The 27691-nt window shown below is 46.4% G+C and overlaps 2 protein-coding genes across 2 annotated transcripts; one reads left to right on the forward strand and one right to left on the reverse strand.

Moving 5' to 3' along the window:
* Positions 1–205: 205 nt before the first annotated feature.
* On the reverse strand, positions 206–8409 carry LOC105033900 (SAC3 family protein B-like). Its single transcript, XM_029261431.2, is given in 15 exon segments — positions 206–440; positions 442–473; positions 475–2034; positions 2137–2488; positions 2593–3044; positions 3131–3223; positions 4320–4413; positions 4496–4587; positions 4667–4894; positions 4999–5214; positions 5327–5427; positions 5577–5827; positions 5927–6157; positions 6456–6590; positions 8139–8409. Coding segments are annotated over 15 exon segments (4080 nt in total). The 5' UTR covers positions 8195–8409; the 3' UTR covers positions 206–253.
* A 6456-nt stretch (positions 8410–14865) lies between these two features.
* Positions 14866–26642, forward strand: LOC105033890 (peptide methionine sulfoxide reductase B5). The gene is made up of 3 exons (XM_010908857.4): positions 14866–15304; positions 26090–26246; positions 26359–26642. Exons 1-3 carry the CDS (start codon positions 14958–14960, stop codon positions 26506–26508), a joined length of 654 nt encoding a protein of 217 aa, XP_010907159.3. The 5' UTR covers positions 14866–14957; the 3' UTR covers positions 26509–26642.
* The last annotated feature ends 1049 nt before the right edge of the window (positions 26643–27691 follow it).

Genomic DNA, 27691 nt, shown 5'->3' on the forward strand with positions numbered 1-27691 from the left:
TCAGACATTCTGACACATACAACCATTATAACCACAAACGAGCCAAGAAGGGCTCTATCATCTCCCAAAAGCATTTCAAGAATGTTGCACATCGGAACAAGTCAGTACTTTTCTGTGGTGAAAATTTGAAGAACTCATTATACTGCACTAATGGCATTTCAGAGAAGATCAGCTCACAAGAAAAGCAAGAGAAACGGACATGATAACAATGCAACATTATATTATTATTGAATAAAAAGCCCACGGATGGGATTCAAATACAAATAGCAAATTTCTCATCTATCCTGTCTTTCGAACACTTACATCGTGCCAATAACATGGCCAACTTGTCATTATTTATAGATAAAGATGCAGCTACCTTCTGTTTATTTCTATCCTTTTCCTCTAGGGAGTAATCATCAACAAAGGTACTGCCTCTGAAATCTCCATCAGTTTTCCTACTGAGCATCAGTCTCTGAAGCACAACCATCTTCAAAGGGCGACCCCTGGGGGCGGACATGCAGGCATGTGAACTGATGAGGGTTGGTCTACCAATGATCTACAGCAGATTTCATAGAGTTCATCAAATGGCACGTCATTCAAAGTATAATGCAGTGGCTGTTGCCCTTCAGCGTCTATCTCATAGACGGAATCCAACACATAAGCAACTGAGGCCTCCCCAAATTCCAAATTCAGCAGTCGCCAATTGCAGATCCGCCTGAAAATTGTAACCCATCTTGGAATAATGTAATAACATGAACCACGTAGCTCAAGACCTGCACCCTTCTGTACCATTATACTGGCCTCCAAAACAGCTAGATCCCAACTCAACAATTTAGACGACTGTGTAAGATACTTGATCAAGCAATCTTCAAAAGCTAACTTCTGATTTGGAATCTTCAAACCCATATAGGAACCTTGGCTCAAAAAAGACAGGTCGTTGGAAAAATTTGGAAGCTTGCAACCCTTTATTGCTCTAGTGAGTGGCTCAGTTCTTGCAGGTGAGCTCCAACCAATGCTGGGTAAGAACATGTCTGCTATCATTCTCTCTCTGCTCGATTTCTCTAGCAGATCAACTTCAGGACAAGGCCAACAAATTGGATTCATGGATGCCGCAGTCAGAATTTCCTCCACCAATCGGTCCAGGGCTTTGTTAAAAGCTAAGATGCAATGGTCTGGACCCAATTCAGAGGCATTACAATTGTCAAGAACCCTCAGTGAAGATCTCACATAATTCGAGGCCAGTTCACCGGTCTTTGCCAGAAGTGGAGAAGGTTGTAGAGGCGAACAGTTTGCCAGCCACCGTAGACCCTCTCTCAATTTGTCATCATCAAAGAAACCAAAGTGCTCTCTATCAACCAGGAAAACAACTGAAAACAAGTTTACCCTTGTTTTGTCTGCATCATGAAGACCAAGTCTCTTAATTATTGTGGCTGAAGGATCAGCAGTCTCTTCTTTGCACTCATCACCAACTACTATCAAAAGAGGTAGGCTCGATCCAGAAGGTACAGACATTAAAAGGTTCTGAAGCCGAACCCTTTGAATTTCCCATGGAATGCTTTCTGATACCAGAAACATAATGCAGCTTGCACCAGCAAAAATATCATCATAAGCAAATGGCTCCTTATGGACAAACATTGCCTCCCTAATGACAGATAAACAGCAGGCTTCAGAAGAACTATTTCTGTTGACCCATTTCCTGGAAGAATTACTTCTGTTGACGCATTTCCTGGAAGAACTATTTCTGTTGATCCATTTCTTCCATATTGATAAGTGAGAAGATGAAACCATCAGTTCATCATTTTCTTTACCAGACCCCATGAGTTTTGAGAGCAACCATCTTGAAGCCAAAAGATTGGTTTGACCCATTGTGTCAGTTCCTTGGACACAGACAAGCAACTTCCAGCAAAGGCATCTGGCAACGGGATTTTTTGCACTTAAAATTGGTGCAACCAGGTCTGAGACATTCAGTGTTGACCATGATTTCTCATGTCTTGCATATCTCTCTCTCACAATGTAATCAATGTTGAGCTTGCTTCTGGCTTGTCTTGGTGGCTTCATTAAAAGATAAAGTAAAATAAGGAGCTAAATTTAACATAATATATAACTTCACAAATAATTTATGGAGATCAGAGACATATCAGGGAGATAACTTACTTTTTTAATTTGTTGTTCTGGTGGTCTCCGTGCTTCAATTTGTCCTTCTGGTGGTCTTACTTCTTCAATTTGTCGTTCTGGTGGTCTTACTTCTTCAATTTTTTGTTCTGGCGATCTTATTTTTTCAATTTGTCGTTCTGGTGGCCTCGCAGCTTCAATTTGTCCTTCTGGTGTTCTTACTTCTTCAATTTGTCGTTCTGGTGGTCTTACTTCATCAATTTTTTGTTCTGGTGGTCTCACTGCTTCAATTTGTTGTTCTGGTGGTCCTAAGGAGAGTGAACTCAATGAACTTGCAAGGAACTCAATTTGTTCCCTGTTTTTCCTCCACAAGGATGTTATCTGCTTCCATTTTCTGGTAGTAAATGATGTAAAGCATAACTGTCAACTCCTGTTTTTAAAAACTGAATCACGTTAAAAAAAAAAAAAACAGCAATAAGAAGAAGAAGAAAAACAAACCTTACAATCAACTTCAGCTTTTCACTGGCAACTTCATTCTTGGGACACAAAATTATTTTTGATGCTTCATTTTCTAGGCTTTTGCCTACTTCTGTCTGAGGGGCTGTATTCTCGACTATGAGCTTGGAGTTTGAGAATCCAGGTGCTCCAGCTTGAACTATAGTTGTCTCCGTTTGAGGCAAGATTTCCTGACCCATGGAGGTTTGTCCATTTAATTCAGTTATTTGTTCATCCTCATCATTTTGTACAGAATCATCTTCAGCTTGTGTGACAGCCTCAGAATAAACATCATCAATAATCCTCTTGGACTTCTTGAGGTGCACAAGTTTCGCACACTTGGTTGGAAAATCCACGTCACCATTAAGAAATGGACCTTCCTTCACCATATACATCTCTTCATATTTTTTCGAAACAAACCCATGATATTCCAGAAGACCTTCAACATCCTCCTCCTGAACAGGGTAAAGAAATGTTTAGAGAATTAAGTTCTGCGGAAATGAAATTGATGATTGACCAGCAGCTAAATGGCAAATTTTACCTCCATGCCTAGCCAGTCCACAACATGTGCAATGGGAATTCCATGGTTTTTCTGAAGACCTCTGTGCAAAGCAGCAAGTGCCTTTGTTCTTATCTGGAGAAAAAAGTGTTGTTTAACTAAATGTATTCATAAAACATCATTAACGGTTCTATAAAAGATGCAGTAAGGCTAAATCATGGCTAGTAATGCTAATCCTCTCCTGAGGACATAAAGCATATAATAAATAAATAAATAAATAAATAATGCAAGAACCATGATCGAGGTAATGGCTGGTTGAACTAAAACCATCATCAGATAACCACTGTAATCAGATTAAGGCTGTAAACATGTTGGGTGTGGATGAGCACATCCAATTTGAGTTGTCTTACACTTGCGTGCACGAGACACACACACACACACACAGAGCTTGCAGATTTCATGGTGAGATTAGCTCCTTATTGCTTTTGAGCTCAGCATTTTTTTTTCAATATGTACCTATGAAAAATATCACAGACACTAATTCAATTCGAAAACAATATCTTCTTTTAAAACTACTTAGGTCCTTTATGAAAATGGATGCAAAAAGAATCAAAAATTAACTATAACCCTCAAAACTCAATCAAAACCATATCTAAGGCATGCATATCCCTCATGTCCTTTTCTCTTAAGCTCAATTGGCTGCATAATAGGAACATAAAATTCCTTGCACGTCAATTTTGATCATGACATCATCAGCTTCAATTGGCCTCGGCACAGACTTCAAAATGAGAAAAATCGACATGTTTGCCTTGCCATTATGATTTATCTATTGATCATGCAGCCAATGCAATCTTAGAAGAATCTCTTCCACCAAAGTGATCCTGCACCTAATGGGATCCCAGCAACTTCATCTTTGCTACTTCTTTGTACCAAGGACCATATTCCATCAACACAAGGATCAATCCATTCCCACAGATTCCTTTCATGCTTCTTGCTAGTAAAAGATATAGTTATTAGAAAAACTTGAAAATAATGCATTGAAAGAATCTATTACAAGAGTAGAGATAACAGAATTGAAGTAAATTTCAGGTTCATTGATGCATCATTCATTTTCAATGGGATATCGAGGAAATCCAAGCATGATATCCAGACAGAATCAGTGCACGTACTTGTATCACAATCATATGAATTGCATGCGAAAGGAATGTAGATTGTGTGGAAAAATAGTTACCTTGGCAAAGTGAGCATGCATCAAGCAGGCCTGCAGGTAAGTTGCTTTTCTTGCAAGGCGAAAGAAGGCGATATAATTACCTATTCTACATGCTCTGGAATGACAAAACCAATGGGTTATGTTACATTTCATTGTTGTTATAGTAAAAATAACTGACCATCAATACACACAAATACCTTGCTACTTCTCGAGCAAATAAAATTTCTGGAGTGCATCTAATCTCTGGAGTCATCTTAGCAAGGTCAAGTGAGAGCTCTGCAGGTCCCACCTAAAACAGAGAGAGGGGAAAAGATCAGCTAAAAATTGTATATGGTTTTAAGCCACAGCCAAGATGAAAGACAGCTTACTTTGTATCCTGGATGCTTATCCAACTTGAGAAGTGCGTAATAACCACGAAACTCCTTTTCTGTTGGAACATTGATTCCCTTCTTCCTCTGGTCATCATACATTTGAAACAACTCAACTGATGTCTTGCTCATTTGTTCTATGTTCAAGTGTGCATCAAATCCTTCTGAAAAGCCCTCGCCTTTCTTGTATTCACAAAACTCATGCATAGCAATGATGTGGAGTCTTATCTGGTGTCAGAAAAGGAACAGCAACTGCTCAATTTCTATTGCATAATGGCAGCAATATGCGGAAAAAAAAAAAAAGAGTAAATAAAACTAGAACTAAATGATACCATCTGCTCAAGCATGATGATAGCCTGTTGGTTGAAAATATGTTGCATTCTGAGGTCCATCCTTATCGCCCGCATTCTATCCCACAAAAAGTTGTACATACTCAAAAAGTTGTCATTGTATGGTTGATCCAGCAAACTCAGAAGATGATCAACCGTCTTCTGCAAGACTGGCATAGGCCTTATCAAGTCAGCTTCTCGCTCAGCTGTCCTATGATACTGCATGAATCAGATAAGAAATTCAATCATGCTTCCTGTTATAGGTGATGAAAGGTAATTTTAGAACAAATTCTATCAGGTGGACATGAGATGGAGATTACTCATCAACTACCTTTTTGACAGCAAGAAATTTGGTAGTTTGGTTTCTTTTTCCATTCAGGCGCTCATACCTATCCAGATCTCCTTTGGTTTCACGCTCCTTCCGTTCAGATTCTGAATCATAATATCAATCCAGCTTATTACTCTAAAATGGTTTTCAGTGCTTTTCAAGTTTTGGCAAAAAAGGACAAGCAGTGACCATCTAATAACTATTACCATAAATAAATACACAAGATTATGATATCAAAATCCTTGGAACATACCTGGACACATATCTGGACAAAGCCCAACCACAACTTGAGATGATTCTGGGCCTTCAGTATCAAACAAATTGTCACCGCTAGATAAATCACGTGCTAATTCAGTATGCTCATCTGCATTGCATTTGTCTAAAGAAGCTTGGTTCTCCTTATTTCCCGAAGGTTCGTGCTTAACAAGATCATGCAGGTTCGGAATTGGTTGGCTTAGTTCAACATTGAAGTGGGCCAACCGCTTTGCCTTCGGTTGCATTTCCCTGCATTGAAATTTACTTCAGAACTTGCTGAACTCATGAGATATATACCACAGTCATTTTCCAGAAGAAAGCCAAGGTAAGCAAAATGGTAGAGAATACCTTTCAGAATCAGATTGTATAGAAGATGTTGCCAAACCATCAACAGAAGGTACAGGAGATCTTGCCCTTTTGGTTCCATTACGAAAAGAAGGCCTCGGTGGAGATGAAGTTCCACTATCATGTGCGTCAGAATAAGACACAATCTGGTGATTGCTCTGTTGAGGTGGGAACTTATCATAATTTACTCGAGATTTCCTTCGACGGCCCAATCTAGGAGTGGATATATCAGGCCTGAAAAACAATTGCCACAGATATGATCCATCAAGTAGATAAAAAATATAAAAATAAGGAAATAGCAGAAACAATGATGATTTCTTACTACCAGGAATACAAGGAATATAATGTTTCATAAAGCACACCAAAATGCAGCAAGGTTTCAAAACGGACCCATATATCTGTCTTCGGGCTATTAATTTATAGCTAATATACAATGAATGGGGTTATTATAAGCTATGCAATGATATATTATCTCAATTGAATTGCTGCTAAGACCATTTGAAGAAGAGCAAAGAATTAAAAAATCATTCACCTTTGCACTTCTTCATGAGAAAAATCAGACTTCCGGACAGAGCGATTGCTTTCAAAAGCCGAAGGGCGTAACCTTATCCTTTTGAAAGTTTGAGCATTCCCATTTTCAAAGTGCATGTTTGCATGAGTTTGCAATCTATCAACAGGAATCAAGAAGAGAGATCAAGCACCTCAACACAATTAAGACAATTAAACATTTCAAATATGAATAAAGAGCTACGACAAAGCTGAAAAATGTAGCAAATGACACTCTTAAGTAACACGGAGTGCCTTGATGCAGGTGCACATGCCATAAAGGAAACTTAGAAATGATGAATGGTTAGGATTAGGATCGTCTTGTAAATTGTAAAGAGATCAAATTGAATATAATCACAAGATTCTTTTCAATTTCTTTGAAACAATAAAAATAAGGTTCAAACAATATGAGATAAGAAGCATAACTAATTTTGATTAAACAAATAATGAGCAAGTGCACTTTTTGACAACCATAAGGTCATAAATATCTATGGGATGATGACCAGCCGGCAACATGCAGCGGTGGACGGTCGGGGGTGATGACCAGCCGGCAAGAAATCTATGGGAAAAAGGCTCAGAAAAGCAGGGGAACCGGGCCTTTTTCCTCTTTGCCCGTTGGCCGTTGACCGGCGGGCATGACCTCACCGTGGAGGTTCTTAGGAGGCTGGGGGACTCGGCTCAGGGTTTGGTGTCCAAAGACAGTGGCGCAGGTGGCCAGAGAAAGCGCCGGAAAACAGGGGATGTGGAATAGAGCCCCTTCTCGGTGGTTTTCCGGCCAATTTCTTGGCCGGCGCAGGAGGCGCCGATTTCTTGGCCAGCGACAATCCTAATCACAAGGGAGGAAGAGGGATGGATCGGCTCAGGGTTTGGTGTCCAAAGACGGTGGCGCGGGTGGCCAGAAAATGGGAAAGAACCCAGGAAAACAGGGGATGTGGAATGGAGGCCTGTCTCTGGTTTCCAGTCAACTTCTGGACCGGCCAATTTCTGGGCCATCGGCCGTTCCCCGTCGCCGATTTCTTGGCCGGCGGCAATCCTAATGACAAGGGAAGAAGAGGGATAAATTGGCTCAGGGTTTTGTGTCCAAAGACGGTGGCGCAGGTGGCCGGGAAAAGGAGAAAGAACGCCTGAAAACAGGGGATGTAGAATAGAGCCCCTTCCCGGTGGTTTTCCGGCCAATTTCTTGGCCGGCGCAGGAGGCGCCGATTTCTTGGCCAGCGACAATCCTAATCACAAGGGAAGAAGAGGGATGGATCGGCTCAGGGTTTGGTGTCCAAAGACGGTGGCGCAGGTGGCCAGAAAATGGGAAAGAACCCAGGAAAACAGGGGATGCGGAATGGAGGCCTGTCTCTGGTTTCCGGTCAACTTCTGGACCGGCCAATTTCTGGGCCATTGGCCGTTCCCCGTCGCCGATTTCTTGGCCGGCGACAATCCTAATGACAAGGGAAGAAGAGGGATGGATTGGCTCAGGGTTTTGTGTCCAAAGACGGTGGCGCAGGTGGCCAGAAAAAGGAGAAAGAACGCCTGAAAACAGGGGATGTAGAATAGAGCCCCTTCTCGGTGGTTCTTGGCCGTTGCCCGTTCACCGGCGCCAATTTCTTGGCCGATTTCATGGTCGGCGACAATCCTAATCACAAGGGAAGCTGAGGAAGAGGGGGATTGGGGCTCTTACCGGCTCCGGCGACTGCTGCGGGCTTGATTTCCGGCGGGCATAGTGCTAGAGATCATTGAACTCGAAGGCAGAAAAGAGGGAGCAAGAAGAGAAAAGGAATAGCGATGAAGACTATTCGACAGAACAGGGACTTATTTATAGAGGGACCTGCGGTCCGGTGACCGGAATCCGACTTTGCCGGTGACCGTACTCCGTCGGAGAGGAGGACGCAACGGTAGTCTTCCGCTGCTCTGTGTTGTGGTCCAGATGGGCTGGGCCACGGCTGGGCCTGGCCTGTCAAGTGGATTGGGCCATCACAATGAATACCATGCCCAAAAAATAAAAAAATATTATATTGAATTAATTAATATAATTTTATCACATCAGATAAGTCCATATAATATCTTAATTAATATAGTTTTTTGTGAACTAAGATGTAAGCAAGGTGATGACTAATGGCCTGTGGTCATTCAAAACTATTTGCATGACGAGGCAAAATAGATATCCTGATAACTGTTACCATTTCATAAATAGCTTCATGTTTTTTCTGAGGTAGGTTGCCATGATGTTCAGGAGAAAGTGGAACTTTCTTCGGAAAAAAAAAAAATCTGATCCACATGTTTAACACTGTATTGAGTCATAACTAGCATCAATTTTTCTTCTAAGATTGCACACAAGGCTTGTTGCTTAATATAAACCAGCTTGTGGGGTAGTGATAACTATTTTTCTGTACGGTACTTGCAGCATCCACACTGGTGCACCTTCCTTAGTGATAACTATTTTTATCCAGTGGAAAACTAATGTTGGGATATACTGACCGCCAACCGACGGATGACTCCGACGGACGATCCCGACCGACCCCGACGGACGACTCCGACCGACGACCCCGACGGATGACCCCGACCACCGACCGACGGGTGCCGTTACCGATCGATCGACGGCTATCGACCGACCGAGGATATGTCGGTCGGGCAGACCTTTTCCGCTCTCCCAACCGACTGCACTATGGAGTCCGATGCCCGACTCCTGCAACGTGTCCGACTGACTGTCGGAGGAGTCCAAATTTTCACCCGACGCCCCTCAGTTGGACGCCGACCTATGGTCGGTGGCTCCTCCAATCACCGTACTACTGTCAGAGACTGTCAGTCCTGACAACAGCATGCGGCACTGCCGCCTAGGGGCATTATCCCACCTAAGGCATGGTCAACCCTAGCGATTTGACAGCCCCACGACGATTTGACACCTTTACGGCAACTCTGACAGTCTTCAGTGAGTTGACAATTCTTCAATTGTCCGCGCCATTAATGACGGCGCCATATCATACTCCACTATATATATCGGGGAAGGCAACAGTACTAGTGGTCGATTGGCAAACCCCTGAACTCCCTCCCCTCTAGCTCTCTCTCTCTCTCGTTGAGCTCTCTGTTTTCATTTCACTGTTGCCTAGTCTCCTCTCTGACTTGACCGTCGGAGGGTCCCCATCGGAGCTGCCTCCGGTCAATGCGGACTTCCTTTTGCAGGCGCTCGTTCCCAACGACCAGGCGACGAGGGGATTAGCCGCAACATATTGGCGCGCCAGGTAGGAGGGATGACAAAGACAAGAGCTCAGCGATCGAGGGTCACCGGATCGGCGAGGCGCTCTTCCTGTCGGGAAGAGGCCTCTCCTCCACCCTCCGCGGCGGAACCTAGCTCTCCGCACTCTGCGGTGACCACGGAGGCGCAGATCGCGGCGATCGTACGGCAGATGATCGTGCTGACGGATGCGGTCAAAAGCCTTCAGCAACAATCGGTCCGGCTGCCGCCTTCACCGGTCGGGCAACCGGCGGCACGTCCGATGCCCTCCAGAAGCAGCCGCTGACGCCCGCATCGGTCTCCGTCGCCTCCGCAGGAGCACCTGCCACAGCGCTCCTGTCGAGAGGAGGAGGGGTGGCCGCGGTGCGACACCCATCGGTCCCGACGGCATTCTCCCTCCCAGCTAGGACGAGCAAGAAAGGAGAAGCGCCCGCGAACACCGTCCGCCTCTCTCTCGGACTCTTCTGGAGACTCCGCTCCTGGGGTCTCCCAGCACCAACGGACCGACGACTACGAACGCAGGTTCGAGGAAATCGACCGTCGGCTCGCACAGCTGCAGGTGGACGGGCGGAAGTCTTCAAATGACATTGACTTCCAGACCACCCAACCTCTCTCCCGACTCATCCTCGACGAATCGATCCCCAATCGGTTCCAGATGCCACACGTGGAGCCTTACGACGGCTCCACCGACCCGATCGACCATTTGGAGAGCTACAAAGCTCTCATGACGATTCGAGGGGCAACCGACGCTCTTCTTTGCATCGGCTTTCCTGTCACACTCCGCAAAGCTGCCAGGGCCTGGTACTCCGACCTCCGCTCGGGAAGTGTCCACTCCTTCGGACAGCTCGAACATTCCTTCGTGGTCCATTTTAGCACCAGTCGGAAGCTGCCACGAACCTCGGACAGTCTTTTCTCTCTCAAGCAGAGAGAAAATGAGACTCTACGACACTTCGTGACGCAATTCAACGCGGCCACGCTTGAGGTCCGGGACTTCAACGAAGGCATGGCCATCTCGGCCATGAAACAGGGGCTAAGGGGGTCCCGTTTCACATACTCTCTGGACAAGACCCTCCCCCGGACATACGCCGAACTGCTGGAGCGCGCGTACAAGTACATGTGCACGGACGAAGGTGCTTCTGACCGGCGCCTGACTTAAGGCACGGGCCAAAAGAAAAAACGAAAGAAAGGTCGGGCCCATGCTAAACCCAGCAGGCCCTCCACCGATAGATGGGTCTTGCCTCGACGACGGAGTCCGAGACCGACGCATCGCAGGTATGACTCCTACACCCCTCTCCCCGCTCCTCATGCACAGATCCTGATAGAGATCGAAGGAGCTGAGAATCTACGACGACCTCGGCCTCTGAAGGCAAAAGGCCCCGACCAACACGGTCGATCGTCGATCGCCGAATCAACGGCTCGATCACCGATCGTCGAACCGACGGCCTCAGTTTTTGAAGGCAAAAGGCCCCGACCAACACGGTCGATCGTCGATCGCCGAATCAACGGCTCGATCATCGATCGCCGAACCGACGGCCTCGGCCTCTGAAGGCGAAAGGCCCCGACCAACACGGCCGATCATCGATCGTCGAATCAATGGCTCGATCACCGATCGCCGAACCGACGGCCTCGGCCTCTGAAGGCAAAAGGCCCCGACCAACACGGGCGATCGTCGATCGCCGAATCAATGGCTTGATCGTCGAACCGACGGCCTCGGCCTCTGAAGACAAAAGGCCCCGACCAATACGGCCGATCATCGATCGCCGAATCAACGGCTCGATCACTGATCGTCGAACCGACGGCCTCGGCCTCTGAAGGCAAAAGGCCCCGACCAACATGGTCGATCGTTAATCGCCGAATCAATGGCTCGATCGTCGAGCCGACGGCCTCAGCCTCTGAAGGCAAAAGGCCCCGACCAACATGGCTCGATTGTCGATCGCCGAATCTACGACTCCATCGTCGGCCTGATCGTCGAATCGCCAAACCAATGGCTCAATCTACGTCTCGATCATCGAGGACACATCGGATTCTACGACGGAGATCGAAGGGGCAGAATATCTACGACGGCCCCCACCTCTGAAGGCAAAGGGCTTCGACCAATGCGGCTGGCTAACTTGCCGACTTAGCTTCGACTAAGAAGGGCAAAATGCCAGGACGACCGCAGTCGCATTCGCGACATACCGATCTGGTCACGATCGGTCGAAGGATATTCGGCTTGCCACCGTTTATCATACATCCCGACGCATACGTCCGACCAAGGGTCGGACAATGGATATTCGACATCGGACTCAGGAGTGGGGGGGCAACTGTTGGGATATACTGACCGCCGACCGACGGACGACTCCGACGGACGACCCCGACCGACCTCGACGGATGACTCCGACCGACGACCCCGACGGACGACCCCGACCGCCGACCGACGGGTGCCGTTACCGACCGATCGACGGCTATCGACCGACCGAAGATACGTCGGTCGGGCAGACCTTTTTCGCTCTCCCAACCGACTGCACTATGGAGTCCGATGCCCGACTCCTGCAACGTGCCCGACTGACTGTCGGAGGGGCCCAAATTTTCACCCGACGCCCCTAAGCTGGACGCCGACCTATGGTCGGTGGCTCCTCCAATCGCCGTACTACTGTCAGAGACTGTCAGTCCTGACAACGGCATGCGGCACTGCCGCCTAGGGGCATTATCCCACCTAAGGCATGGTCAACCCTAGCGATTTGACAGCCCCACGGTGATTGACACCTTTACGGCGACTCTGACAGTCTTCAGTGAGTTGACAATTCTTCAATTGTCCACGCCATTAATGACGGCGCCATATCATGCTCTACTATATATATCGAGGAAGGCAACAGTACTAGAGGTCGATTGAAAAACCCCTGAACTCCCTCCCCTCTAGCTCTCTCTCTCTCTCTCTCATTGAGCTCTCTGTTTTCATTTCACTGTTGCCTAGTCTCCTCTCTGACTTGACCGTCGGAGGGTTCCCGCCGGAGCTGCCTCCGTCAGTGCGGACTTCCTTTTGCAGGCGCTCGTTCCCAGCGACCAGGCGACGAGGGGATTGGCCGCAACAACTAATTATAAAAACAATTAACAGGCTAATTGTTGAAATTTTACCATATCTCAATATTTTCTCAAATAACTCACACAATTTTATATTTTTGTCTCTGCAGTAAATTGCTGAACCATCTTGGCATCCATCAATTAACTTTTTTCAAAGCAGTCCAATTAATGATTGAAAGTGTAATCCAATGGATTAGGTCTGACCTTATTTCTGAAAATCTGCAATTTGCTGTTACCATAACTACTAAATTGGCAAACATGTCCCCTGTGTAATCCTATCACTACTGAATATTAACTTGATACAGTATGATAGATGGTTCAATAACTCCTAAAGAGGAAAATCCTAACATCTTAATGCCATCCAAATTCAGGATGCTTCCTCGGCAATACCCTGTGGTAGAAAAATTAGTTATGTAACCAGATTATATTGTTTGCATATAATGTCAAAATCAGCAATAGCCGAAGCAGGGAAAAGATGTCGCCAAGGAAAAAGAGGACATCACCCACAACTCTTATGAAATCTTGAATGGCCACCCTAGCATAAAGTTTGAAATTAAAGTTGCATGATCTCATTGCTTTTGCTAGCTTGCATGCAATAACATTTAATAAGCACATATGAAAATATCACTAACTATTGTACATTAACCAAAGTAAAGGATTGAAATCATGAGAAAGACAACCAAAACGGAATGGCAAATTGACCTTCTTTTATCAGCATCAGTTGGATTATAATGTTCCAGAAGATCAGCATCAGGAGATGTCAAAGGAGGTGACCTAATATTTTTGAGAACATGATGGTCCAAATATTTTGGTTGAAAATTTAGCATCAACATGGCATGCAGTAGCATTAGCTCCAACAGGAGAAAGCTTTTCAGAATTTGCACAATAACCATGGTTATGCCGCAATTTTTTGCTCATTAACCCTATAAGGAGACAAGAAAGTGAGCCTGTAAATAGACAAAATCCCTCGTTTGCTTTTTCTACCATCCATACATCGCATTCATTTCAAGTGTCAAACTTAGGTAATAATACATCGAAAATTTTGGTATCATTCTATTTATGCATCTCCAAATCTTTTTTTCTCTCATAACACTTTGGAAAATTATGAAGCAAGTGAAATTCTAGCTATCTATAAATGATATACTTGATTGTGAAAAAAATATATGAAATAGAAATTTTTTTTTAAAAAGAATCAAAAATCCAATCATGAAATTTTATTTTTGAAAAAAAATAAAAAAATTATTTTTTCAATAAAAACAATACATTCCTATAATTTTTCTAGTAACCAAGCATTGATACTTCATTTTATACACCATGAGGTATCTACAAAGTGCTAAATTCTAGTACTCAAAATTCAAAATCCTCTAATATATATAATGAAGTAGTTTCAACTTATCAATAAATAAAAATAATCATCATTAATGCAAATGGATTAAATAGAATCAGTAATCACAATTTTGAAGCAGACATGATCTTTCCGATAAGCCTTGCTGCAGTCTTAGAAAACCCAACAAGGTTTTGCCCTTGGTATATAGCCCCTTAAATCTCCAAAGAGAAATCTTTAAGCATATATTTTATTTTAACATATATATATATATATATATATATATATATATATATATATATATATATATATATGGAATAATGCTTTTATCATATTGAATAATCTCTTTAGAAAATAATTTTTGATCGTTATAGGTAAAATTGTTTATTCAAAAAATATTTAAATATATTTAAATACTCATTCAAATAATGAATATTATAACAATGTTATAGCAGACATAATGAACAATAGGAAAAAAATAAAGATATTATCTTTTCTTTTATTTTATTGAATAAAATAATAGTTTTTGATCATGCATCACTTATCAGAATTTTGACTGAAATTAAAATTTAACATAAATATTTATTTATTAACAAAAAATATTAGAGAAGATGTAGTTATTATTTGTGTAATAATAATCTGTTATAATAAGAAATAATGAAAAATAACAAAAAGTCATCATATTATATTTTTTAATGTCATTTATCCAAAGCCATGCTTCGCTTTCCTCCCAATGATAATACCAAAGGAGAGGGAAAAAAAACAAGGATAAGAGACGAGAGAATGGATGAGACCGTTATAACTAAAACCATGCCTTTTCTTTTTTAAGATCCAAAACCTACCACCGACTTCTCCAAGACAATAAAGAAGAGCAAAGAGGAGATATGGGGATCCAGCACCAGCTTTTGAGGAATGCATCCCAGGCTCCATCCAAAACCCTAATAGCTCTCACTCCCCAGATCCCCCCTGCCCGGATTCCAGTCTACGTTCACTCTTCCAGGTGCAGCGCCGCATTAAGTAGATCTTTCTACAGAATCCCTTTAAATTCTACAATAAATCCGCCCAAGATCAGCACTTTATCCGCACCCAAGCCGAGGTTGGTGTTGTCTCATCCGAGCCGGAGGGTTGGTGCTGTGATGGCGTCGACGGGTTCCGTCCAGAAATCGGAGGAGGAGTGGAGGGCGATCCTCTCGCCGGAGCAGTTTCGGATCCTTCGGATGAAGGGAACTGAGTAAGACTGGCTCTAATTTCATCAATTCCTTTTTTTTTTTTTTTTTTCTTTTTTGAGTTTGGAGTTCTTGTGGCTTGAGTAAGAATGGATTTTTTTTTTTTTTTTTTTGAGTTTTTGTTTTTATGTACCATAATATCACGATAGTTTGTGATTCTAGTTGTCTTTAATCGATATTTCTGATGTCTGCTGTCCTGGATGTGTATTGAGAATTCATAAAATCCCTGAAATCGTTGGATTTTAGATATCTACTTCGGTTAAATTTCTTTAAATTTATGATTTTTTTTTCCCATTTAGATCTTTGCCCTATCAAAAAGATCTCAACTTTCAGAAGCTTGCAGCTTTGGATGGACAAAAAGAGGTAGAATCTAATTTTTGGAAGTGCAATTCAATTCCTTTTGCTCCGTACTTCTTTTTCTCTTGGTTGATAGTAACTGGCCCTAAGATATGACTTCGACGAGAGAGAGAGAAGAATTTTGGAACTAAAGGCTTGTGCTTATCTTAAAAAATCTTTGTCACCTTGGGATTTTACTGAGAGACTGATGTGCCAATGTGAAATAAACCATGTGAATTTGCATGACTTTCTTGGTTGATAGATTTTAATCGACACATTTCTGATTCTGGATTGTTTCTTTCGTCAAATGCTTGATGAATTTGGTCGATCGTGATAATTAGCCTTGTTGCATCTAGGTTCCTAGTCTATGAATTTGATTATGTATTCATGTAATAATTGTTTGAGCAATTTGGTTTTTCATTTTTGGATTCTTATGACTTCCTTGTCATCAAAAGCCTTATGTTCCCTTATTAGTTGAATTATGGCTTAATCATAATGTTGTTGAGTTGATGCCTGTGGATTAAAACTCACTTACTCATGGCTTTTATGTTGGAAATGTTGGTTTGCCTATTGCCGTTTTGATTATCACTTATGCTGTTTGTTTCTTTGTAGCTGGCTTTTGAGAAATAATCTAAACTGTTTGCTTAATTGTTTTGTCTTGCACTTGTTATTTTCTAGTTTGACTCGATGCATCTCTTTTCTTATTTGGAACTATAGATTACTATAATTTTGTTTTGTAGTTGGCAGTTTCAGTACTTATCAACTTGAATAGCTGATGACTAGGTGCATCTCTTTTCTTATTTGGAACTATGGATTAGTATAATTTTGTTCTGGGTTGTCTTAGCTCCCTAGCCATCTCAGAACCATCAAAGTAATTGTTTGAAATATTATACTTTATGTTACTTATTATTTTCCAAGACTTTTTGTTTTACTGTTCCTATCTGCTGAATCACATGCATTTTGCTGCCTGACATTTAAATTGCTTAATTAATTTACTTCTTAATTCACTATTTCTAGCATGCTTGATGATTGGGATGAATACATATATCAGCTGAAATCACATGATTGTCCACTAGTATCTACTTTTAACTTTAAAATCCATTGGTCTGGATATGTGTGAATGTAGACAATGACCTGTTCATCTTTTTGTACTCTTTATTTTGTTTTTTGAGCTACTTAGTTTGGTTCATTGTACATTGCTTGTTTTATCTGATTTTCAATTGGTTGATTCATACTATGTGGAGTCTTCAACCTAGAGTGCTGCACCTACTTCAAAATCGCTCCACTATCTTGCTCCTGCACCCGCTTCTTAGGTGCTTGCTTATTCAAAGCTTTCTTAGAGCTCCACTTCCCTGTTCCTGCATTCGAAGCTATTCTTCTACCTGCTCCTGATTCAGGTATTAAATGGTGGTTCTTTGTTTTCTGTTTGATTTATTTTATTTGAATATTAATTGTTCATATCGAGAGATACTTTGCATGATGATCTTAAACTTCTAGTTTTTCTCTCCATCAACTAGCCTTCTAAGACACGTGGCAGGCTTCTTGCTTGAAGATGCCTGGAATAGGAATTCGGCACTGACTCTAGAGGATCGACGTCATCTAAACAACTGGTCATGAAGGTTTTGCTCAATTCTTCCATGTAGCCTTCTCAACTTGGAGTTGTAATCCATTGCAACCACCATTAAATGGGAAAGGCTCCATTGGTTGGTTTACGTCATAATAATGTCATCAATTCATTTAAAGGGAAAGAGCACTTGCATGGTTTTGACATTTATCAGATGGTTTTATTGTTAAATTGTTTATTCAAGTAAATATCTTACAGAAATATTGTTGTTTTTGTTTTTAATCAAATAACAAACTTTACAAAGAAATGTTCTCTTTTCAAAATAATAACAAATGGAATGTGTGATGGAATTCAAGATGATTTTTTTCATCCCACAAATCCAATGGCATTTTGATACACATAAGCTTAAAGATGTGATCCATGTAAGTGTTCTATTAGAATCTCACATTGATGTTGAAAATCTCATAATTTTGGGTCAACATTTATTTTTCCCCAAGAGAAAAACATGCAAGTGATGACTTACAATATCAAGTGATCTTTCGTTTCTGACTTGACTTCTACTTCCCTCATTTTTCGTTTCATCACACTTGCATATATGCAAATTGCAAGTCTCAAGACAAGGCAAATCTTGTTTCTGCTTAAGTTAAACCAACCAGTTCTCTTGGTTTTCTCCATGATTGTTCTGATAATGAGCTTATACTGATTCATGAGCTTGAATGGGTTAGTTTCAGATTTCATGCCAGGCTTCTGATCTTTGTGGTTCATATTACAGTATATTTTATTTCCAAAAAAGATTAAAAGAAAGCACAGAGTGGACACCCTAGTGGAACCCAGCCCTGCCTCGCATCCCTCAACCTCAGAAAAATAAATTAGACAAAGAAAGGTGAAAGAATAATTTAAAACAAAAAGAAGTGGAACGTACAGCTTTGAAATCTTATAATGCCACGGTCACCAATTGTTTCATAATTCAGTATATTGCTTGTTATGTATAACTGGATGTTGGCTTCTTGAGTAGCTTATAATTTGAGTCAATTGCTAAACCAACGTAATTCATTTCATTAAATGGCTACAAAAGAATGGAATAAATGCTTGTTACTTACAGCTAAGGCGTAAGATTATCCAATCATTTCACTCGATGGTTGTTCAATGTATTGCATTATCATCATAGTTGTTGGGTATAAAATATCCACAGCCGAAATCCTCAGCGGAATCGACTACGAACAGGACAGCTCCGCCCGGACTTCTACAGGGGCCGGGCTCCGCTGCCGACATCGACTGCGGGACAGCTCCGCCCGGACTCCTACGGGAGCCGGGCTCCGCCGCCGACATCGACTGCGGGACATCTCCGCCCGGACTCCTACGGGAGCTGGGCTCCGCCGCCGACATCGACTGCGGGACAGCTCCGCCCGGACTCCTACGGGAGCCGGGCTCCGCCGCCGACATCGACTACAGGACAGCTCCGCCCGGACTCCTACGGGAGCCGGGCTCCGCCGCCGACAACGTCAACTGCAAATGGACTCCTACGGGAGCCGGACCTCTCCTTCGACTCTAATCACGGGGGGACTTCGTCCGAGCTCCTACGAGAGCCAGACTCCGTCCGGACCCCCACGGGAGCCGGGCTCCACCCACGACCCCGATCGCAAGGACTCCGCCCGGATCCATACGAGGGCCGAACTCCAATCGCTGTCGAGCTTCAGCCAGCAGATCTGCACTCCCAGGCCACAATCAGGGCCACGATCCTGCTCCACTTCCTGCGGCGGACTCCGCGCAGCTCCATCACTCCCTGACAGGCCGCAGTAACGGTCGCAACACTGCTCCACTCTCTGCGGCGGATCCCGCGCCCACGCGGCTCCATTACTGCCTGACAGGCCACGATAAACGGCCGCGATCCTGCTCCACCTCCTGCAGCAGATATCGCACGATTCTCCCATCCGCTGGCAAGACGCCGCAGCATCTGCATCCCACTTCCCACGGCAGATTCCACGTGGCACGCCCCAGTGATGGCCACGGCTCCGCTCCACTACTCTTCGCAGTAGATTCCTCCTGACTAAGGGCGGCCCACTACCTGGCGGTTACAAACGTCGCCATCAATCCGTTACCTCCCCCGCCTATAAAAGGGGGACCCAGATACGTTATTCTATAAGCTCATTTCTTATCTCACAACTCTGCTAAATTCTCCGTTCGAGCACTCCATTCTTGTTGAGGCAGAGAACTGACTTGAGCGTCGGAGGGTCTTGCCGGAGCAACCCCACCTCCGGTTTAGACTTTCTTTGCAGGTCCCGGCGGCGACCGCGGCTTCCCCGACTCCAGCTTCTTTGGCGCAAGCAGATTTTTGCACCAACAGGATTGGCGCTAGAAGAAGGGCGTGTCTTCGCAGCACCCTTGTTCTTAAAGGAGTGATCAACGGAGCCGTCTCCGACCGTCTCTCCGTCACCCACTCCTAATCTTCCCTCGCGAGATCGACACTCGATGCCTCCGCGCAAGGCGTCCACCCGGCGGTCCACGGCCTCCGCGGCCAGATCTCAAGCTCCGGCCTCCCCTCCAGTTTCTCAGCCTCCTCCTCCCCCTCCGGCGGCGGCGGTCGGCGCGGAGCAATTTGACTTGCTGGCACAGTAGGTCAGAGGCCTCGTCGAAGCCGTACAAGCAATGCAGCAGCGGCAACCGCAGGCGTCGGCGCATCCGGAAGGGGCATCTCCGGAATGCCAGAACCCGGCGGTGGGGCGGGCCACCTGGGCCAGCCGCCCCGTCCTTCCCGGGAAAACAAATCCGAGGGTAGAGAGCCCTCAATCGGATCACGACTCCACCCCTGGAAGATCCCTGCCCCCGTTCTACCAAAGGACCCTCGAGACTCGAAGTCGAGAGAATTCCCTGGACCGGAGGCTCCAGGAGATGAACCGGTGGATTGAAGAACTCCGTCACGCGCCCCCCGCTTATGGTGAGGATATTTGCACTGACCCTTCCTTCTCCCAAATGATCATGCAGGAACCGATCCCGCCAAACTTCAAGCTTCCCCAGTTCGAAAGCTACGACGGGACTTCGGACCCGGTTGATCATCTGGAGGCCTTCCGGACGATGATGCTGCTTCACGGCGCTCTTGACGCCATCTTATGCCGGGCTTTTCCGTCTACTTTGAAGGGAGCAGCGAGGAACTGGTACTCGGCTTTGAAGCCGGGTACCATCTTTTCCTTCGATCAAATGAGCCACCAATTTGTGGCTCATTTTGTCAGCAGCCGGCGTCCCCGGAAGGGTTCGGAGTCCCTCATCAACATCAAGCAGAGGGAAGGGGAGTCCATACGGGCCTACGTCAACCGCTTTAACATCGCGGCGTTGGAGGTCCGGAACTTGGACCAGTCAGTTGCCATGGCCGCCCTGAAAGGTGGCCTTCAGAAGAATGATCTTTTGTACTCCCTGGAGAAGAAGTACCCCAGGGATTTTGCCGATTTACTGGCTCGGGCTGAAGGATACGCCCGAGCGGAAGAAGCCTTCAAAATGAAGGACGAAGAGATAGCAAGGGAGCGTCAAGCGGGAGATTCGAGTAAGCCCGCAGTTGAGAAAAGGCCAAAGGAAGCCCGGCCGTGTTCCCGATCCCCTCCTGGACATAAGCGCGCCCATACTCCACCCCGGGCACGCAGGCAGAGAAGCCCGGACCGCGGGGTTCGGCGGGGCTCCCCACCAGGGAGATTTCGCAACTACGCCCCCCTCAACGCCTCGAAGGCCCAGGTATTAATGGAGGTCAGGGAGCAGCTCCCTAGGCCGGAGAGGATGCGCACATATCCCGGGAAGCGCAACCCCAACAAGTTCTGCCTCTACCACCGCGACCACGGCCACGACACCGAAGAATGCATCCAGCTCCAGGACGAGATCGAGGAGCTCATTCGGCGTGGTCGACTCGACAGATTCATCCGCCGCAGGCCTGAGGGTAGAGGAGACCGGCCAAGAGCCCTCCCGCAGCCTGAACCGCAGAAAAGGGAGGAGCAACCCGGGGACCGACCTCCCATCGGGACCATCGACTCCATCATCGGAGGGCCTCAAGGAGGAGCGGGAAAACTGTAAATGTATCACTTACGATTTCGCCTTGAATCTAATTTTCTTTCTACCTAACGTGCTCTTTCCACCTGGCATGGATTTGTTACGACTGGATACGACTCCTCCAAAAACCACAGCCATGTCAGGAACAGGAGGAGAACCTCGTCCTGACATGAGCAAAGTCAAAGGCCCGGTTCTTTTAGACCGGATGGGGGGAGAGGCCTTACAACGCCCCAATGTGCCCCCACAGTCCTGTTAGAGACCGGAGGAAAACCTCGCCCTAACTTGAGCAAAGTCAAAGGCCCGGTTCTTTTAGACCGGATGGGGGGAGAGGCCTTACAACGTCCCAATGTGCCCCCACAGCCCTGTTAGGGACAGGAGGAGAACCTCGCCCTAACTTGAGCAAAGTCAAAGGCCCGGTTCTTTTAGACCGGATGGGGGGAGAGGCCTTACAACGCCCTAATGTGCCCCCACAGCCCTGTTAGGGACAGGAGGAAAACCTCGCCCTAACTTGAGCAAAGTCAAAGGTCCGGTTCTTTTAGACCGGATGGGGGGAGAGGCCTTACAACGCCCTAATGTGCCCCCACAGCCATGTCAGGAACAGGAGGAGAACCTCGTCCTGACATGAGCAAAGTCGGAGGCCCGGTTCTTTTAGACCGGATGGGGGAGAGGCCTTACAGCGCCCTAACGCGCCCCCCACAAGCCAGGCTGGTAACGAGAGGAGAACCTCACGCCGGCTCGAGCAAAATGGAAGGCCCGGGCTCCTATGGGAGCCGGGTTCCGTCCACAACGCCGAGGAAGACTTCACCCGGACTCCTACGGGAGCCGGGTTCCAACGCCAAGAAAGACTTCACCCGGACTCCTACGGGAGCCGGGTTCCAACGCCAAGGAAGACTTCACCCGGACTCCTACGGGAGTCGGATTCCGCCTACAAGGAAGACTTCACCCGGACTCCTACGGGAGCCAGGTTCCGCCTACAAGGAAGACTTCACCCGAACTCCTACGGGAGCCGGGTTCCGCCTACAAGGAAGACTCCACCCGGACTCCTACGGGAGCCGGGTTGCGCCTACAAGGAAGACTTCGCCCGGACTCCTACGGGAGCCGGGCTCCAGCCACGACTTCTGCAGCGGGGGTTAATGGTGGCGAAACCCGGCCGCCTAACAAGATCGGATGAAGGGAAAAAGCCCCCACCCTCCGACGACGTCTACATCAAACAAGTCAAACGACAAGAAAGGTTCAGCAGACAACAATATTAGTGCAGCGCGCGGACGAGGTAACGCAAAATGCTCTTTTCATTTCATTTCCGATATGCACACACAAGGCCAGGACGACCAAGGAAAGAAGGGCAAAACGACAAAAAGGAAATAACTACATGATAAGACAGAAAGATAAAAGAACTCTAAGGAAGCCCTGCTTCCTCCGGCCTAGAGTTATCTGTTCCGTCCCTTAACCAGGACTGCCTCAGGTTCTCTATTGCTTCTTCTAGTTCTTCCCTCTTCCGCAACGCGTCCTGGAGCGTCCGACGAAGTTGCTGGCTCTCAGCCTCCGCTTCTCGACACCTCTTCCGCAAAACTTCGGACTCCGCCTCCGCGTCCGCGACGGCCTGCCGCTCAAGTGTCAGTTGGATCTTCACTTGTTGCAGCTCGGCTGTCTTCTCTCCGAGAGAGACAGAAATCCCTTCAACAGTGCCTCTCAGGGCTTGGAGCTCTTCGGAATCTTAGGCGGAAGTAAGCTGCGCCCTATTAGCCAGCTGCCTCTGGAGACGAACGACTTCGTCAGCCGCCGTCCGGAATCTCCCTTTATACTCTTCCACTTGCCGGCGCCAGCTGGCCCGCTGCACGTCGTGGCTCATCTCGGCGTCTTGAAGCTGCTTCTGAAGGTCGGAGACCTTCTGCGACCACTTCTGTCCATCATCAACCCGGGCCAAAAGCCGGGATGAGCTTCCTTCCAGCTGGCCGATCTTCCTCTTCGCAGCTGACAGTTCCACCTTAAGAGCGCTGATCCTGGCTTCTTGAGCCCAAATTCGGTCGCTGGTGCTCTTCTTGCATTCCTCGAGCTCCTTTGTGAAGTTCGCTTTCCTCCGGCTGTAATCCATAATTGCCTTCACATGGAGACTCCGAAAGTGGACGGCCTCAGCGGCGGCTTCAGAATGGCCTTCTCTCGATTTGCGGAGCTCGCCTTCCGACTTCTTCAACTTCTTCGTCAGGTGAAGGACCTCTTTTTTAACCGCTGGATCGTCGATTTCAGCGGGACCCCCAGGGGCAAGGGGAGTGCTTCTGCAGGACACTGCCATCGGAAGGTAGAAGCGTTAAAGAACGACTCATTGCAAGGAAAAAGGAGAAGGAAGGAGAAAAAAGGGAAAAAGAAGCAACACCGATCAATCAAGAGTCAAAAAAAAAAAAAAGAAAAAAAAAAAAGAGAAAGAAAAAGAAGAGAGTGGGAAGGAAAAAGAGGTAAAGAGAAGAAGAAGAAGAAGGCAAGAAAAGAAAAGATAAGATGAATACTCGCTGGATCCTGAGGGCTCAGACCGATGTTGAAAAGAAGCTGCTCCCTCAGAAGATTAGGAAGGGAAGGAGCGGGATAAGTTAGAAGCTTCTGGGCGGCCTGGAGGTCGTCCTCCCCCAGGTTGGGAGCCCGGCGGACGGAATCCCTCAGAGAACCCCAAGGGGGCAGGCCCAGTTCCAGGGTCGGGCAGTGGACGAAGAGGTATTTTTCCTTCCAATTGTGAATCGAAGAAGGGGCGCCCTTCAGCAACCCCTTCTTACCAAACTGGAGGGAGAAGTACCACCAATCCTTCGCCGAAGGATGGCGTTTGAAGGTATAAAAATATCTAAACAAGGAGAGGGACGGCTGAACCTCGACTATGTGGCAGAGGGAGAGAAACCCTATCAAAAACCTAAAGGAATTCGGGGCCACGGAAGCGAGAGAAATGTCCAAGAAGCGGAAGAAGGCAGCGACAAAGGCAGGAAGCGGAAGCCGGAGTCCGGCACGGAACGCTTCCTGATACAAACAGAAGCGACCGGGAGGAGGAGTGCTGGCCCGGTCAGAGGGGCCAGGTAGCTCCAGGTCGTACTCCGGAGGAACCCCATACTGAACCCTTATCAGAAGGAGTTTCTCCGAAGTCGACGAACATGGAATAACGCCCGGTGCGAAAACCGGGCGAGGCCCAGCCCCGGACGTGGGTTCGTCCACAGAGACAGGGACCTGGGGGTCTGAAGCAGAAGAACTCTCGGAACTGCCGGGAGCAGAAGAGCCAGAGGACATTTTGAGTAGTTTCGAAGGGACGGTTCCGGCTGTGCCCATCTCTCTCTCTGTACTTCCTTCGTTTGAAAGTCAAACTCGGAAGTAGGGGGACTGGTGTTGGGTATAAAATACCCACAACCGAAATCCTCAGCGGAATCGACTACGAACAGGACAGCTCCGCCCGGACTCCTACGGGGGCCGGGCTCCGCCGCCGACTCCGCCCGGACTCCTACGGGAGCCGGGCTCCGCCGCCGACATCGACTGCGGGACAGCTCCGCCCGGACTCCTACGGGAGCCGGGCTCCGCCGCCGACATCGACTGCGGGACAGCTCCGCCCGGACTCCTACGGGAGCCGGGCTCCGCCGCCGACATCGACTGCGGGACAGCTCCGCCCGGACTCCTACGGGAGCCGGGCTCCGCCACCGACATCGACTACAGGACAGCTCCGCCCGGACTCCTACGGGAGCCGGGCTCCGCCGCCGACAACGTCAACTGCAAACGGGCTCCTACGGGAGCCGGACCTCTCCTTCCACTCTAATCACGGGGGGACTTCGTCCGGGCTCCTACGAGAGCCGGACTCCGTCCTCAACTTCGACGGTCACAGACAGACTATGTCCGGACTCCGTCCGGACCCCCACGGGAGCCGGGCTCCACCCACGACCCCGATCGCAAGGAGGACTCCGCCCGGATCCATACGAGGGCCGAACTCCAATCGCTGCCGAGCTTCAGCTAGCAGATCTGCACTCCCAGGCCACAATCACGGCCACGATCCTGCTCCACTTCCTGCGGCGGACTCCGCGCAGCTCCATCACTCCCTGACAGGCCGCAGTAACGGTCGCAACACTGCTCCACTCTCTGCGGCGGATCCCGCGCCCACGCGGCTCCATTACTGCCTGACAGGCCACGATAAACGGCCGCGATCCTGCTCCACCTCCTGCAGCAGATATCGCACGATTCTCCCATCCGCTGGCAAGACGCCGCAGCATCTGCATCCCACTTCCCACGGCAGATTCCACGTGGCACGCCCCAGTGATGGCCACGGCTCCGCTCCACTACTCTTCGCAGTAGATTCCTCCTGACTAAGGGCGGCCCACTACCTGGCGGTTACAAACGTCGCCATCAATCCGTTACCTCCCCCGCCTATAAAAGGGGGACCCAGATACGTTATTCTATAAGCTCATTTCTTATCTCACAACTCTGCTAAATTCTCCGTTCGAGCATTCCATTCTTGTTGAGGCAGAGAACTGACTTGAGCGTCGGAGGGTCTTGCCGGAGCAACCCCACCTCCGGTTTAGACTTCCTTTGCAGGTCCCGGCGGCGACCGCGGCTTCTCCGACTCCAGCTTCTCCGGCGCAAGCAGATTTTTGCACCAACAATAGTCATCAAGGATCTGAAAAGTACATATTGCAACAAAGAGAAAATATTGTCGGACTAATGTTTAGGGTTAGCATATCTTTGTACTTGTGTGCATGCAGTCGCATATGAGACCGTGAAAAAAAAAAAAAAAAAGAATAAATACTTCCATTTCTTTTTTCCTTCAATTTCTTTGGTTTTTATTTTGCGTGCCAAGTCAAAAAATTGATCTTGTTTCTTATGTTTATTGAATATGATGTTTTTCCAGATACCCAGGCACTGGTCAATATGACAAATTCTTTGCTGAGGGCATATATGAATGTGCTGGTTGTGGGACCCCACTTTACAAATCCACTACCAAGTTCAATTCTGGGTGTGGCTGGCCAGCTTTCTACGAGGGTCTTCCTGGAGCCATAAATCGCTCGGTATGCTCCTTTTTGTATTATTTTTCAGCAATGTATTCTTTTTCATGCTTCCTTTCAGCCGATTCATCTGTGTTTACAATAATAGTTTAACAAGTGTGACTTATGCTTTCAGCCTGATCCTGATGGAAGGAGAACGGAAATAACTTGTGCAGCTTGTGGTGGGCATTTGGGTCATGTGTTTAAAGGCGAGGGGTTTAACACACCAACTGATGAACGTCATTGTGTCAATAGCATTTCGCTCAAGTTCACTCCTGCCTCCTAAGCAGCTACTTTTCTCTCATGTTTATTATATGTGATGCCTTCCTAGATAAATTATATAGTTGACTTATGTATAAGGATCTATTATCTTCAACTGTTGCTTATTGTCAATTTATGAATTGGATCTATTATCATCAACTACGTCTTATTGTCCATGAAATGTTATGTAGAATGACTTCAAACATTCTCTCCATTGTTCCTCTGAACTGTGTGCAGGTCCATGACTTATTCTCAATCTCGATTGTAGTAAACTCATTCAGGTCACAAGTCATAAACTCAAAGTATGGTCATGCATATCTTGGAATCCAGATGGGTGGCAGTAACTTAGCATTCCTTGTTCCTTTTCCTATAAGAAATCGGCTACATTTTAATTGGGATGAAAGTTAGTTCCTGACCCAGAAGCAGCTTGCTTGCTTCTATGGGATATTTTAGAACAAACAGTGATAGGTTTTTAGGGTTTTGTTTTTGAATCTGCCTTTTTTTTTTAAAGTTTTCTGTATGGGTAGTTTATGTTAAATGACTTACAGAGTGCCTTGGTTGTATCTTCAATTGTCAATGAATGGCATCAAACGCTATATTGATAATTTGGATCAAGCCTGCAGTTCTAGGGTAAAGAACATGGTCAGCCCTAACTTCAGAGGAAAGGAAACCTTCCTGTTCCTGGATGTAAGCACTCCAATGTTAAGCTTGCCGGTTTTAAAAGTTTCCTTTATATGACCCTGATTTTTATGTTTCAAGTTTTTCAATCCCCCAATTATAAGCTTGTTTTAATATCAGCAGTCATGTTATTTCAACCAGTTCATTCTTGAACAGGTTATAGGAGTTACAGCATGCTGCCCTCTATTCTGAAGATTTTTTCTTTCTTTGTCACAATTTGGAGTAAAACACAAGATTGTTCCACCATTCAATTAATATGGGTGCATGGTGTGCTAGGTCGACTTATTTTTTTGAACTATTATTTAAATCAGTTTTTTTATTACGAGTCAGAAAAGGTTTGTTATACAGTAGTTCCAAGCAACTAAATCTATGATGAGTTAGAGAAATATAGTTGATCAGGTTCCCTAGAATTGGCCTCTGTTAAAAAGGTTTAAATGAAGTTTTGCTTAGTAAGGTTAGATTCCTTGCAAAAACGATAATGAGGGTTAGGAGGATCTCGGCCTAATGATTCATACTTGTGCAGTTTTGAA

Source organism: Elaeis guineensis, chromosome 1 (assembly GCF_000442705.2).
Source record: "Elaeis guineensis isolate ETL-2024a chromosome 1, EG11, whole genome shotgun sequence".
Taxonomy (NCBI): domain Eukaryota; kingdom Viridiplantae; phylum Streptophyta; class Magnoliopsida; order Arecales; family Arecaceae; genus Elaeis; species Elaeis guineensis.